We start from the raw sequence: 16148 nt of genomic DNA, 5'->3' as shown, positions 1-16148 counted from the left end.
TAGCGAGGATAGCTGTGCCATAATTACAATATAATCCAAGTAGTCAATGGAAAAAAATACAATTACAATATTAGATTTATGTTGCCAGTAAACCTTGGATATTTCTAGACACTGCCTTTAGAAATAGGCAGCTTTCCAGAAACACGAGGGAGTACCATATGAAATCACGTTATACATTTCTAAAAAGAGCTGTAATTACATGGTGTAAAATAATGGGAGCATTTAAACTGGAAACACTTGAGAAAAGCCTGTAAAGAGATTAGGTGCCGCTGAGACTTTAATGCAGTACACCTGGCCAATGCTCTCCCAGTGATACGGGAAAGGAGGAACATGTTTTTATAGGGATTTCACAGCTACCTCCTGTTCAAAGGCAAAAGGATGCATTTTAATGAAGTATTTTTTTGTGTGGAAGTCGGGTCTTTTAGAAAAGAAAAAGCTGGCAAATACATCAATGGAGGACGTCTGAAAATCTCATATGTTGAGTTGTGCAGTTTTTTTTCCTCTGAACCTATCCAAGTTGCTAGTATAATTAAATGATAACTGCATGAGTCATCAGATGTACGAGCAGGTACAGTGTGTACAATTCCTCCAGAGTAGAGTACATTGAGGCCAGTAGCTATAGATACTATGTTTCCTTGTTTTTAAGGTCCTGATTCTACATTTTTAAAAGTTTGAGTTTGACTTGAATCGGTCGCTGGGCTCGACAGCAGGCTGCTGTTGCTGTGCAGTCAGTTGACTCTTCATGACCTTTATTTTAATAAACTGCAGTGTGTTGTTATCGCAGGGTAACAAGATTAGGATCCCAATGAAAGAGAACAGCAGAGATAGTTCGTTTGTCACATAATGCTACATGAAAGAGCTTCCCCTCATCAAATGATTATTTTCTATGAATATCTTTCAGAAAGTTTATTTTTTCAAGTGTGTCACGGTCTAAAACAAGGGCTTGTTGACCACAGAAAAACATTCTCAAACACCAGGGGGCTATGCTTTCAAAGGGATTACTCCAGTCTCTTTTTTTAAAGAGGTAAAACACCTGTTCATTTTACAAAACTAAAACCATACTATGAAATCTATAACTAAGTTATATATTTCAAGTCCTCTTAAGCACTCTCGGTGTGTTTTGTATCTCGTTTCGTAACGTAATTTTTTTTTCTCCTTTTCAAGAAATAGGAGTTAATTAAAGAATGGAGCTTTGAAAATTATATCTACTGTAGTTTGAAAATCCCCCTTCAGTTTGCCACTACAACCCGCAGATCTGAAGCATTTGCTGTACATGACTGTGGAAGGAGTGTTGCTACAACCGTTTAAATAGCGTACCTGCCATTTTTATTTTAATTTGCAAAATGGCTGCTCTTGTGCACTGGGGTTTGAGAGCTGTCCTCTAAATCTCTGCAGGTCAGGAAGGTTAAAAAACAAAACAAAACAAAACAAAAAAACATAAGTGCTCTGGCTTTTCTGTTCCGTACCACATGATGAATCTGCTGTGTTACCTGTTTGACAATGTGGGCAGTAATCCTTACACTATCAGTGCACTAGAGCGGCCATTTTAAAAAGAGCTTTGAAACAGACTTTAAAGTTATAAGTGTAAGAAGTTGTCAGGATGTTAACAATGAAAAGAGAAATTACGGGTATGTTATTTAAACAGTTGTAGTAGCACGTGGGGACGTGTAACGCTATATTTTTCGTAACCCCGCTACTTACTCTTTAAAACTGTGTCATTGTAATGCTCTGAAGAAGGTCTGCTGACTGAAAACATTTGAGTAGCCAGATCTTAGTGAGTTTTGTTTTGTGTGGGGTAAAAAATAGAAAACTGGAGCTCAGTTATTTAGCTAGACATGTCAAGTCATATATTCTTCTGTAGCTGTCAGTGTAAGTGTAGTTTTTATGCACGCTCATTCACTGCAGGGACTTTTTGAATAAACGGAGAGACGAACATGAGGCAGCCTGTCTCGCTGGGACCTGTTACTTTTGAAGCGTCGGTAGAGGATGTTGAAATAGCTGTGGAGTGATGTAAAGCATGAATGACTCCATGAGTATATGATGAGTGCGAGTGACTTCCCCTGAATGGATATCGAGCTGCGGTACGTTATTCATCAGTACGTTATTCATCAGTACGTTATTCATCAGCTTTTTCTGTTCTTTGCTTTCTTATGTTCTTTCAGTTTTGTATTGTTTCTAATATTCTTTTAGTTTTGAATGGTTTTCTGGCACAGCAGGCTGTTGCACTAAGCTCACATACTTCTAAAGACCTGGGGTTTGAATCTGGATCAAGTGACATACAGATATATCGTTTTGGATCAGGTCCACCCAACAGTGCTTCTCTTGTACCCTGATGCTGATGGCTACTGCATCTCTTGGGACAATCCTTTAGTTTAAAGAGCTGCTGGGTTATAATTAGAACTGTGGCTCATCAGTGCAGGACAGGGTATAATGAATGGCGACCTGGCTTATTATCCCGGGTCGTATTGCTCTGCTTCAAATCATCCACGTGCTTCTCCAATGATGCACACATTTTCCTTACAGGTGGATTAGAGCTTGTTTGTACCCAACACCCCATAGAGGCTCTGGGGACAGGCTGTAGAAAAACACTGATGACATTTTGGTCTACTTGAGTTGTATTTCTTATTTAAAAAGTAAATAGCTTTGAATTGTAATCATTCTGATTGGTTCTGGGTTATTTTGTTCCCTCATGGATCTTTCTCTAAATCTGCCTCTACCTGGCCTTGAGCTTGCTGTGTCAGGACCGATGATTTTTTTAAGCTACTTATTTAAAATAATTCTGTTTTGCGTTGCTTTAGGAGTCTTAAGATTTGTGAAAATAATAAATGAGGGTGGGTGGCTGTATTCAGTGTTGAATTTCTGTCTTTTTTTGTGTCAGCAAGGAATGAGGAACAGGGAGCAAGTGTGTATTCATATCTGTTCATACATGTTGATTGAGTCGCTGTTGCTTTAAAAGGGGAATGTAAGTGTTGCCATGACGACTGTTGTCAGGGGTAGCTAGGAGGAAGTTCACATTTTATGAGGAAGTAGAAACAGGTATTTGACATCTGTAAGCTTCTAACCTTTATAGAAGTGATTCCTAACGGATCAGTAAGCAAACAAACCTACCAATCGATAAGGTTACTGTTCCAGCCCAGACTTCAGTGTGATACATGCTGAGGTTAGAGAACTACAACTGGACCAGAACAGAAGCCTTTTAGTCTGGTCTCTCGGAGCCTGTGTTCCAGACATACTGGACTTGGTTTATAGTGGAGGCTGGTGTATGTACTGTACACATACCTGTCTCACACTTCAGCAGTACAAATTATTTAATGTATCATAATCTTGGGTTGTGGAGGCTGTCTTAATGCCACATTTTTACAAATATCTAGAATGAATTGGGGGGGTAAAAGGAAACACTTTTTGTCTCTCTGTTATACTAAGTTGGTACTAGAGAATAGCTTATTACATTATTACAACACTATTAAAGTTGAAAAATATCCCAGAACTAAGAAAGGCCTGACTTTACCCTGTGAATTAATTACAAAAGAAAGCATGCCATACAGTTGTTCCGAGTAAAAAAAAAAAAAAAAAAAAAAAAAAAATCTTGTGTGCATTTCAGGTAAAAACATAAAGTAGACAATGTATATATTTTTAATCTGGTCATTGTTGGATCAATGGTTTTGGTTCTTGGTCAATGGTACTTTGAGAGAGGCAAAAACAGAGGCTATTGTGACCTATATGCAATTAACTGATTTACTTTAAACGTAATAGGAAACAAGTTCGTGCCTTAGCTGATTCATTTTTTTTTTAAAATTCCAAATTCAAAAAGAGAATCAGCTCGGTATTCTGTGACCTTGACCTGGAGGTCAAAAGTCAAAGGGGTCCCACAATCCTTGTATATGCCTTAATCTACCTGTGTGACAATAACCTTCAAAACCACACTTTGTGGGCTGCAGACCCGAATGAACAATTAAAAAAAAAAAAAACTTAAATAGGATGAACATACTTTATTGATTAGAGGTTTTAGTGGCTCAGGAGCTAGAGCCGGAGCAGCTAAAAGCAGCAGTGTGGAGCTGCACCAGAGCGGCTCTGGAGCTGGAGCAGGGGGTCTCATCAGCTCCGGAGCCAGCCTGGAGCTGGAGCAGGGGAGTCTCATCAGCTCCGCAGCCAGCCTGGAGCTGGAGCAGGGGAGTCTCATCAGCTCCGCAGCCAGCCTGGAGCTGGAGCAGGGGGTCTCATCGACTCTGGAGCCAGTCTGGAGCTGGAGCAGGGGGTCTCATCGGCTCTGGAGCTGGAGCAGGGGGTCTCATCGGCTCTGGAGCCAGCCTGGAGCTGGAGCAGGGGGTCTCATCGGCTCCGGAGCCAGCCTGAAGCTGGAGCAGGGGGTCTCATCAGCTCCTGAGCTGGAGCAGGGGGTCTCATCGGCTCTGGAGCTGGAGCAGGGGGTCTCATCGGCTCTGGAGCTGGAGCAGGGGGTCTCATCGGCTCTGGAGCTGGAGCAGGGGGTCTCATCGGCTCTGGAGCTGGAGCAGGGGGTCTCATCGGCGCTGGAGCTGGAGCAGGGGGTCTCATCGGCTCTGGAGCTGGAGCTGGAGCAGGGGGTCTCATCGGCTCTGGAGCTGGAGCAGGGGGTCTCATTGGCTCTGGAGCTGGAGCAGGGGGTCTCATCGGCTCCAGAGCCAGCCTGGAGCTGGAGCTGAGCTATTGAGCCACTCCGGAACCGGAGCTAGCAAAGCTGGAGCACGGCCAACCCTAATGTAGATTTAAGGAATTTAAGTGTACATGGCAGCTGAAACTGTTTACAAAACAAATAGTAATACTAATTATATTATAGGAAGAGAAGCTTATCTGCGTTGGACTATGGACAGGGTGAATAATGCAATCTTTCCAGCCTAAAAACAAGAAGTTAAAGAGGGTTTTAATGGGATATAAGCTTTCTGTCTTTGAGTGCATACAAATTACATTTTTATATTTTTCTGTATCACTTATTCAATTGATGAAACTTGATAAGCACTTTTTTTTTTAAAGAGTGTTTCTGAATGTGGGGTTATATGAAGGCATACACAGCACGTACCTGCCTGTCATAATCCAAACTGTCAAGCTTAAAACTTGCGTGGTGAGCCACCACACTGACTATTTTACTTCAAACCACAATGGATGGGTTTTTTTTGTAGTTTAAGACTGACTAGAATACTACTGCAGCGTACATTGTGGGTTCACTCAGTCTAAAACTAGAGGGGCTGGTACAGTGTAAAAAAATAGAAACACCTGCCATATTACTGTCAACAGTATTACTGTCAAAAGTAGTTTAGTTCGTCTTTACTGTGTATGATTTCCAAGAAGTGTGCACACTAGTGGACAATAGTTAAATATTCCATCACAAATACAGGTATTCATGTGACAAAAACAAAAAAAATGTATGTACAGATTAATAATAATAATAATAATAATAATAATAATATCAATATCACAGACGATTAGCCTTGGAGATGTGTTGGTTCCAACTTGCGTATGTTATGTAAATTGTGTGTCAAGGTAAAAAGTGCTTATATTGTGGGGAAGCATATTAGCGATACACTGTATGCTGAGCCTGTAGGTGATTCATTGTGCACTGAAGCTGTGTAGCACTGATATATTTCCCCACAATCAGCCTTGAGGAGTCTTTTCAGAAGCAAGTGTTGCAGGAATACTTTAGCAAGCCGGAGCTGAAATAACAATAGAGAATCGCACACAAGACACACAGGAGGATACTTAACAGGAAGTCAATGAAATATCAGAACATGCAGGGACTGGTTATTTCTCTTTAACAGCAGAACTGGGAGAGGCTAAACAGAGTGGCGCTAAAGAATTAGCCACCTCAGTTAAAGGCACGGCAATCATTTAGTCAAGGCTGATTATATGAGTTGCACAGAAAGGACACTTGCTCCTACATGTAACCCAGAACTCAAGGCAGACCCCCCGCCCCAGGGAACAGAAACTGTACAAGAAGAATTAATTTTATTAAACGCCAGCAGAGAGCCAGCTGGGATCTGACAGGAAGCATTTCTAAAGCACGTAGACACAGGCCCACATATTTTCAGACAAGAAAAGCTTGGAGTAACCAGTTCCATTTTTTGTGAAGGGAGTTACATTATTACAACAGCCTTCACAGTGTGGAGGGAGTTCCTGTATATAGCACCTGGGTGTTAGTTTCCAGCTAGCTGTTTCTGCTCTCCTGTGGTCGATAGTTCCGTTTGAAAATCTGCTATTCTCACAGCAGGAGTTGCCATGACATTTGATCACCAGTAGCAACTTGTCAGGGGAATTTGATCAAGGGTAAAAAAAAAAAAAAAAAAATCTTAAAACATGATACCAGGAAGGCAGTGTTGTGTGCTTTTCTTAGCCCCTCTGTTGATATCCCCCCACACGCAATCCCTTTAAGATAAAACCTTGCTCCAGTAAATCGTCTGTTTCAGTCATGATAACTGGTGTGCATATCTACATCTGATCAGTCCGAATGCTCTTCTTACTGCATCAGTGCCCTCTGCTGGTGGAGAGTGGTATTGTCTCCATATCTGTTTTCTCTATGACTTACTGTGGCATTGGTCTTGCAAAGCAGGATCCTTCTTGTCCGCACATCATTTTGTGCAGCAGAACCCCAGTAACCCCTTTGGAATGGTAACAGCAGCCCATTGCATTGCTGTTGTCACAGTGTGTGCTTGCATTTCAATTCCTCCTGCAGCTTCACTTTGTAATGCATACTATTGACTATAAAAATATGAAAATGTGTTGATAGCACTTGAACAGGTAAATTCAAGCTGGACGTTACTGGGATGTTAACTGCCAGGTTAAAAAGCTTGGGAAATTAGCGGGTGAGCTGTGGTGGGAGCAGTCTGCTCACCCCCCCTCTATCTATCTCTCTCTCTGTCTCAGGTACGACGCAGGGAAGGACGGCTTCATTGACCTGATGGAGTTAAAGCTGATGATGGAGAAGCTGGGAGCCCCACAGACTCACCTGGGCCTGAAGAACATGATCAAGGAGGTGGACGAGGACTTTGATGGGAAGCTCAGCTTCCGGGAGGTAAGGGATCGCAAGACCAAGGCTTTTACAGTTACCAAATACAGAGAATAGCATACGGACCCAGGCACTGCAGACACCTAGACCTGTACTTACACTACCGCAAGCCTGTTATGAATAGCATTCAAGGTTGTTTGTCTTCAAGGATGTATGGTATGCAAAACCACTTCTCTAATTGTGAAAAAAAACTTGGTAAGGACATTCTGTACTGTATACAGAATGTACCCTCTTCTGTACCAGTGTATATGTTTTTCTTTTTTTCTTGTAGGTTCTTATGTATATATCTCCCACGTTTATGTATCCCTGAAGAACTGCTTTTTTAATTGTGACTTGGTAAGCACGTACTGTAGTAGGGAGCTGTGCAATTGGCTGACTGCTATTCTGAGATTGATTGCCAACCCCTAGTGTCAAGTATTTTATCTTTTCTAATTGGAGGTAATCGTATTGCTTTAACTGGATAAAAAGTTAGCAGTACTTTCTGTACAGCATTAACGTCTAAAAGCCAGGCGGGATTTCCAGTCCCTCTGTGTTCATGTTCAGTATACAGTGCACAGCCAGTGAGCAGCATTGAGTCCTTCAGCTTGGACAGGGTAAAATCACACAGCAGTCAGCAGGACACTGACTAACACAGCTGAGGACTGGGACTTTTCTTGTAAGCTTTGTCGCAGTGTATCATGAAAAAATCGGCTAATTGTGCCCCCTTGTGGACAAAATAAAACAGTATTTAAATTGTAGTATATAAAATATCATTTTTTAACATTGGGTTTTTCTTGTTCATCAATTACTAATTCATCTGAAATGTTAATTTCCTTTAGGATCCAGACACACCTTGAATATACAGTACCGTTTAACAGGCAAATGTTTCAGCAAATGCCTCATCACTTACTATTGAAACGCTTGACCCATTCCGTACGCCCACCACTCTGTGTGAAAGTGCCTCTTACTGTCTGTCCTGAATCTGTCTGCACTGCAAATGTGTGCCGTGGTCCTGGTATCTTTGGTCAGTTTAGCCTGTTTTCCTGGGTAAAGAGATCCGGTCCCCTCAAGCTATCCTTAAGCCCCGGGATAGGTCTAGCTGCTATGGAGGACTGTGTCCAGAGCTGCAGTGTTCTTACTGTAGAGGGGAAACCCCAACTGAACACAGTATACTAAGGGTGGCCTCACTAGGGTATCATACAACCTTATCATGACCTCCCTTGATGTTTATACACCCTGCAACAGCAATGGGCATTAACAGAGATCAGGAATTAACTGCTTTAGAGCTGGATGGAGATGGAATTGGTGGAACAAAGACCTGGGGCCATATTACAAAAGCATCCTCAGTGACATTCTTATCTTATCTTTAGAGATGGCATGTCTGAACTACAAGTTTAGGAGAGTTTACACTTTAACAGCTTCTGTAATCTTGTTTAATTCTCTCTCTCTCTCTCTCTCTCTCTCTCTCTCTCTCTCTCTCCCTCTCCCCTCTCTCTCTCTCTCTCTCTCTCTCTCTCTCTCTCTCTCTCTCTCTCTACTCCCAGTTCCTGCTGATTTTCCGGAAGGCGGCGGCGGGTGAGCTTCCAGAGGACAGTGGTCTTCACGTGTTGGCGCGACTCTCTGAGATAGACGTCTCCACAGAGGGGGTCAAAGGGGCAAAGACTTTCTTTGAGGCCAAAGTAAGGACCATTGCACTGCTAATCCTGATTCATCACCTTGTTGTCTCCTGCAGTGGATGACATCCCTTGTGAAGGTGATATAGTGGAGACAGACGTTTGCGGTGCTGCATACAAAAATGCACCAATTTCATCTAAGAGTAACATACCACAAATGTGTTTTTCTTCCATCCACTTGGGGAAGTTTAACAGGAATTGTATGTACTGTATTTATTAAGATTCCCTTTGTATGTTGCTGTTCCAGTCTTCGCATCCTAGGGACTTTTTAAAGCACCCCTGTGGCTTTAACAGAGCTCAAACGGGGTGGTATTTTCTGAGTGTTGCGGGGGGCACTTTAATAGTTACACTCTGGTGTATCAGCAGTGCTTACAGATGTTTTTAGACATGTTTATGAGAGCTCTCTTCCAGCCAAAGCAGAGATTTATACCGTTGACTGAAACAGGGAAAATCTGCCACTGTAGATCATTAAAATGTATGTATTATCCAGCCTTCCTACGACATACTGATCCCCTCCCACCCAACAAAAGTGATGTAGCTTTGAACCCTCTTAAGTCCTAAGCGATACGTATTCATTGTGGTAATGTTCCAATGCTGTCAAGACCCTAGCTGACCTGTGCTGCCCCCTGCAGGTGCATGCCATCACCGAGTCGAACCGCTTCGAGGCAGAGATCCGACAGGAGCAAGAGGAGAAGAAGAAGGAAGCCGAGGACAAGAAGCAGCGCCAAGCAGCCTTCAAAGACCTCAAGTCTGCCTTCAAGTGACGCCCGCTCGCACTGTCTTTGTGTTTTTTTTTTCTCTTAAAATAAATAAATAAATAAATAAATGAAATCAAACATCAAGGTCCAGGGGGTGGGTCGTGGGCAAGCCAGGAAATCTGCAGGATTTCTTTGGGGGGTGGGGTTGAGAAGGGGAGCTGTGAAAAGGTGTGGCTTTGCGAGCGCTAAATGGGGTTTGTTGTTACACTCTTCTCTTCCTTGTAACTGACAGAGACTTGGACTAAAGATTCTGCACCACGATTTTAAAAAAGGCATACCCAGGTTTGTTTTGGCACGCTTATTGACAGTCCCTGAAAGACCTTAATAAAACTTTTTTTTTTTACATCTAGCTTTCCTTACAATGTTTTTTATAATGGCTTTTAAGTCGACTCCCTTTTTTTCTCACTGGCTTTAGTAACACAACGGCCCCCGTACAGAGGCATATTCACTTTTTTTTTAACCTTCTGTTTCCTGGTACCTGATTGCTTTCTGAGCTGTGGACTTTGAAAGGAAATGTGACCTACAGCACAGGAAGTGATTAAGTACCAGGAAAATAAGTGTAACTTTTAATGCAAATCCTAAAACCATGAGATAAAACATTGTAGCACATGAAAATAGGAAGCAATTAAAATGGCCTAGTACTAGGTAAGGAAATAGATTTTAAAACCTTTATCATTATTTAGTTTTACAGATAATTTCCATTTTGTTCCTAGAAGTCTGGTGTTGAGAATTAAGGTCGGGGCAATACATAAACTACCTGCACTAATGATTGAGTATTATTGTAAAACATGCATGGAACTGAGATACAAAGAAGTTAGAATTCTTGTGTGTTGGTGAAAATATTTCTAGAAACTAAGTAGACAAAATGTTGGTTAGTGCCTTCTGTCTGCGTAGTTTTTTTTTTACTTAACTTTGTCAGTGTAGTTTGAGAAGGAAAAACTATAAGAAACAGAGTCTGGGCTCAGTCTAGATCCTCAATGTTGATGAAACTGTCTGATGTGTTGCCCCAGCTTTATTGAAAACTCTTTAGTCTGTGTCTCAGTTTCCCTTCAGACCCTGTACCGTATGTACCCCCCCCCGGCCTTGCATACTGTCATTTCTGTGATGTCATTTCCTGTGCCTACAGAAGCGTTTTCTGAAAAGCAAACAAAGCGCCAAACATTGCTTCCAGCTGCCTCTGTGGTCACCACGGCGACCACTGCTGCAGACAACGCCTAATGCACATACATACAGAACAAAGAGAAATGCAAAAGATTCTAGTGAAATGTAAAATGCCTAAATTCTATTTTTTAATGTGAGGATGGGGGACAAATTAAATAAATACATATATATATTGCATGTGTGGTGGTGATTTCTGGGGTGTTTTGCATGACTGATTTCACATGAGGTTCTTGGCTTCACATTCTTCCTTATAATACCAGTTTAGATTAATGCAGTCCTGCAGGTATCCACTTTACCTCTTATTCCAGTATCTCTTTAAGAACGTTGTCTTGATCTTAACCACCTCTGCTCATATTCATAAAGTATGGTAATGTTTAAACCTGTGGTTATTTTTATCCCATATTCCTTTTTCATTATATTTATAATACATTTAAATTTGAAACTCTGCTAACGAAAACACAAGTTGTTAAACAAAGGGAAGGGTTAAAGTATTGCCCTGTCAATATGCAATAACTGTATACATACTTGTATTTGCTTTACCCACATCTAGCTAAAAATTGTGTTTTAGGAGTTGAATTTGTATATATATATTTTATTGCTAGACACGCTTTGCATGTGTGTAACTCAATTTAAAAAACAAAAAACACGCTTTTTGAATACTGTACCTAATCTACAGGTATATCCAAATTAATTTAACATTTTGTTTTGATAGTACAGTGTGAAGCATGAGGGCAAGGCTCAGGCAGAGGTCCTATTACCTTTACCACAGGAAGTTGCTGTCCGTCATCTGACTCAAAGTAAAAATCAAGTCAGGTTTTAGTTGCAAACTTTTATGTATCTGACTGTTTCTGTCTCTAGTAGCTGGAATGACAGGCAGGGTGGCATGGTGGATAACCAACCTGCTTTGTGATAGAGGAGGACCAACAGTAACTCATTCTAGCACCTGAATCTGCCTGTGACTCCTGTCACCAGCCAGTGATCAGTGAATAAAATTACATTGCTGCTCTTTGTAACTGCAATGGGAATGTGGTTTAAGAGAAATAACTCCCCTTCTGAGCCACTTATCACAAAGAAGACCCTAACTGCTGGGTTCTGGGTCTTGTATTGTGGTAAAGAGTGTAAGGTCTCCATAGGATTTACAATCATTCCAGATGCTTTTTTTTCAACAAAAAGATATTCTGGCATTTTTACCGGCCACTTAAATAAAGCCTGCTATCTAATTTTGCAGTGTGGTGTTCTGCCAATGCTATTGTATTGAAGGTGAGTGTTCTGCCATCTGTAAGCTGTATGCTTAGCAACCAGGGTAAATATCAATATTTTGGCAACTTACAAAACGGAAGAAGTGGGAATGGGTTAGTGCTAAACCAATTGGGAAACATTTCGAATTTTGCTTTACCATTTAACCATTACTAAAAAAACGCCACTGTAATATATGTTCGCCTTAGTGTTTTATAGTGTCCATATGCATAGAAATGTTATTGAAGTATGCAAAAATGTCTCTCAAACACAGGGCTTCTCCACATTTAGAATAAGTTTGGACATGTATTCATAAAGTTTAAGAAGATATTAAGCAGAATCTCATGCTATAATATCTTGCTTTAGATTAGGAAAGTGAAGGGACGAGTATGGAATATAGAATGGAGGTTTGATATCATCTTCCTGTCTGGCAAGCAAGCATAAAAACGTGTCATGGAAAAACAATGACAACATGTAATGTTTTTTTGTTTTTTAAATGTTTTTCTAAAGGCATGGACACCATTTAAAAGCCATCAAAATGTAATTTCTGTGCATTCGTTTTATTAATACTGTACTTCACTGGTATTGTGCTGGCTTGGGAATAAAACAACAGCTGGTTACAGCCTGTTGACCTTGTGTGTTTAATAAAGCAAATTCTATTTTTCATGACAAATGGTGTTTAATTTTGTAAGGTATATGGACTGTAGTATAGACCAATTTCTGTTGTGTTTTTTATCTAAGAGCCTTATCTGTTGCTTGGCAACCTCTACAGTTTCTGTCAAGGAAGTCCTCCCACCCAATCACAGTCTGCCATTTTGGCCGTGACCAATCACACGTGGCAGAGTTTGGAACTGGGCACGCCACCAAATGGCTTCCAATTGGGGAAGCAGAAGCTGAAATTGGTTAAACTGACCTTGGCATAGAATAAGTCAACCAAAATGATATCTGTGAACTGTATTTCAATAGATATATTTTGGCATCTCGTTGACATAAGGATACAGTAAAACCATGGCTATCTGTTTTTTGACTGTTGTAAGAAGTGCATTGCTGTTTTCTTTTTACAATGTCTGCAATCATTCTAAGTGGTTCTTGTTTCAAATATTCTGGGTTTTTTTTATATCGTGTTTTTGAATTCAGGAGCTGCACTCCAGTTCTAGGTGTCTTCCATAGACACATGAAATGTAAGCTAGATCAGCACCATCTGTGGCTCTTTTTGCCAGAAAACAAAAATAAATGTGACTGGTCTAGGTTACATGCACCTTAACCTCGACTTTACTTTAATGAAAAGTAAAAAACACAGTAATTTATTGCTAGAAGAACCACTAAAAGATTGCAAAAAGCATAAAAAGGAGGCAGATTGAAGCTCAGAAGCTGACATTGTATGCTACTGCTCAAACAATCTTAGATATACATGTATTTGTACAAATACACACTGTTCAAACTTAGCTTGGATAATAGAGGTGGCATTGTATTACAGAATATGTATTGCATAAAAACATGCTTACTGTATCTGAAGTATGATCAAATACATTTGTGGTATATTTCAGCTATATATATATATATATATATATATATATATATATATATATATATATATATATATATATATAATATGTATAGCTGATATCTTCTCTCCATCTTGATGTTGTTGCTGATGGGAAATCTGTGCCAAATTGTGAGACTCATTCCTAACCCAAGAGTCGTGCATATGGATAATTCTATTATATGTGGAGTGGGTGTCTGGCTCTTGTTTATTATATAAAAATAAAATATGATACTGTTGAGATTAAAGCCTTTATGTAGATAACAAAGGAGCAAAATATAAAGAGTATTTACTATAATGATAACTTAAGAGTGCATAAAGGGAACAATGAGCTACCAGTGCTCTTGTGGTATATTCTCCATGTTGTATATTGTCCCATACAGAATTTAAGAAAGTATATAAGATCAGGACTCGATGCATTGTAGGGTTACAGTAAAAGGAGGAATTTTTTATTTGGCTCAAATTCTGTCCAAAGTGTTTTTTTATTTTCAAATTCTTTGTGACTGTGTGTTCCATCATTCCCTGTGTTTCACTCTTCCTGTGCTGTGCTAAAGTCTATATTTTATATGGTGGTTAATGGATCATCTTGTTGTGGGCTTTTTTATTTTATTTAAGAAGTATGAATTATAATAATAATAATAATTAATAATAATAATAATAATAATGGTAATACAAATTTATTTTTCAATTCTTATGGAAAAATGTATAATTATTCTTGTGGTAATAAATAAAAAGCATCTATAATTTAAATCTCTGCCATTTGTGTTTTGAATTTTTTGAGTTATTAAAAGGTTTGGGGCCAGTCGTCGTGGCAACCATGTGTAATGTGACATGTTGACTTGACCAGGAGTTTACCAATAACCTGGCAAAATAAATACAGCCAACAAGTGTGTATACAACAAACGTGCTTGTTTTCACATGGAATTAAAATGGAGCACTAGATCTTGCACTAATTACAAGGAGGTTCATTAATTAAATGAAGTGCCAAGATAGAGTCTGTTACACTGCACATGCGCAACACAAGCTAGAAACATACGCATCACATTGCATTCAATATCTACCATACTTTATGCTCTGAACACTTCAATACTGTACAGCAGCTTACTTACAGACGTGCTCAAATTTATTGGTACCCTTACAGCTCATTGAAATAATGCTTCATTCCTCCTGAAAAGTGATGAAATGAAAAGCTATTTTATCATGTATACTTGCATGCCTTTGGTATGTCATAGAATAAAGCAAAGAAGCTGTGAAAAGAGATGACTTATTGCTTATTCTACAAAGATATTCTAAAATGGCCTGGACACATTTGTTGGTACCCCTTAGAAAAGATAATAAATAATTGGATTATAGTGATATTTCAAACTAATTAGTTTCTTTAATCACACATGTCTCCAATCTTGTAATCAGTCATTCAGCCTATTTAAATGGAGAAAAGTAGTCACTGCGCTGTTTGGTATGATCGTGTGCACCACACTGAATATGGACCAGAGAAAGCAAAGGAGAGAGTTGTCTGAGGAGATCAGAAAGAAAATAATAGACAAGCATGGTAAAGGTAAAGGCTACAAGACCATCTCCAAGCAGCTTGATGTTCCTGTGACAACAGTTGCAAATATTATTAAGAAGTTTATGGTCATGGAACTGTAGCCAACCTCCCTGGGCGCGGCCGCAAGAGGAAAATCGACCCCAGATTGAACAGAAGGATAGTGCGAATGGTAGAAAAAGAACCAAGGATAACTGCCAAAGAGATACAAGCTGAACTCCAAGGTGAAGGTACGTCAGTTTCTGATCGCACCATCCGTCGCTTTTTGAGTGAAAGTGGGGCTCCATGGAAGAAGACCCAGGAGGACTCCACTTTTGACAGAAAAACATAAAAAGCCAGACTGGACTTTGCTAAAATTATTATTATTATTATTATTATTATTATTATTATTATTATTATTTATTTATTTCTTAGCAGAAGCCCTTATCCAGGGCGACTTACAATCGTATGCAAATACATTTCAAGTGTTACAAGTAATACAATAAGAGCAAGAAATACAATAACTTTTGTTCAAGCAAAGTACAAGTGTGACAAACCAAAATTCAATAATACAGCAGGTAATAGTGATAGTTACATCAGGATATGATTAAATAGTGATAGTTACATCAGGATGTGATTAAATACAAAGTACTACAGGTTAAACACTTGGCAGATTACAGTATTCTGAAGTACAGGATTAAATGCAGTAAAATAGGGGGCAGATAAGAGCAAAATAAAGCACATTTACATGAAGGGTGATAGTGTCCCAGGATACAAACAGAGGAGTTCTACAGGTGCTGTTTGAAGAGGTGAGTCTTAAGGAGGCGCCGGAATGTGGTCAGGGACTGGGCAGTCCTGACATCTGTAGGAAGGTCATTCCACCACTGCGGAGCAAGGGTGGAGAAGGAGCGGGCTCTGGAGGCAGGGGAGCGTAGCGGAGGTAGAGCTAGTCTTCTAGTGCAGGCGGAGCGGAGAGGTCGAGTGGGGGTGTAGGGAGAGATGAGGGTCTGGAGGTAGCTGGGTGCAGTCTGGTCAAGGCATCTGTAGGCTAGTACAAGAGTCTTGAACTGGATGCGAGCGGTGATCGGGAGCCAGTGGAGCGAGCGGAGTAGTGGAGTAGCGTGGGCGAAGCGAGGCAGAGAGAACACCAGGTGGGCAGCAGAGTTCTCGATGAGCTGGAGCGGGCGGGTGCGGACGCAGGGAGGCCAGTCAGGAGGGAGTTGCAGTAGTCTAGGCGGGA

At 40.3% G+C, this 16148-nt stretch overlaps 1 protein-coding gene across 1 annotated transcript in view; it reads left to right on the top strand.

The window, feature by feature from the left end:
• LOC117425728 (EF-hand domain-containing protein D2-like) overlaps positions 1 to 14140 on the top strand; it is a 37409-nt gene extending 23269 nt beyond the window's left edge. The window contains exons 2-4 of the mRNA XM_058993383.1: positions 6895 to 7042; positions 8560 to 8694; positions 9321 to 14140. Of these exons, the coding sequence (XP_058849366.1) occupies positions 6895 to 7042; positions 8560 to 8694; positions 9321 to 9452 (415 nt within the window). The 3' untranslated portion in view covers positions 9453 to 14140. The remainder of the gene's footprint in view (positions 1 to 6894; positions 7043 to 8559; positions 8695 to 9320) is intronic.
• Positions 14141 to 16148: the final 2008 nt, after the last annotated feature.

Source organism: Acipenser ruthenus, chromosome 20, assembly GCF_902713425.1.
Source record: "Acipenser ruthenus chromosome 20, fAciRut3.2 maternal haplotype, whole genome shotgun sequence".
Lineage (NCBI taxonomy): Eukaryota > Metazoa > Chordata > Actinopteri > Acipenseriformes > Acipenseridae > Acipenser > Acipenser ruthenus.
This window is presented reverse-complemented; position numbering and strand designations above follow the sequence as displayed.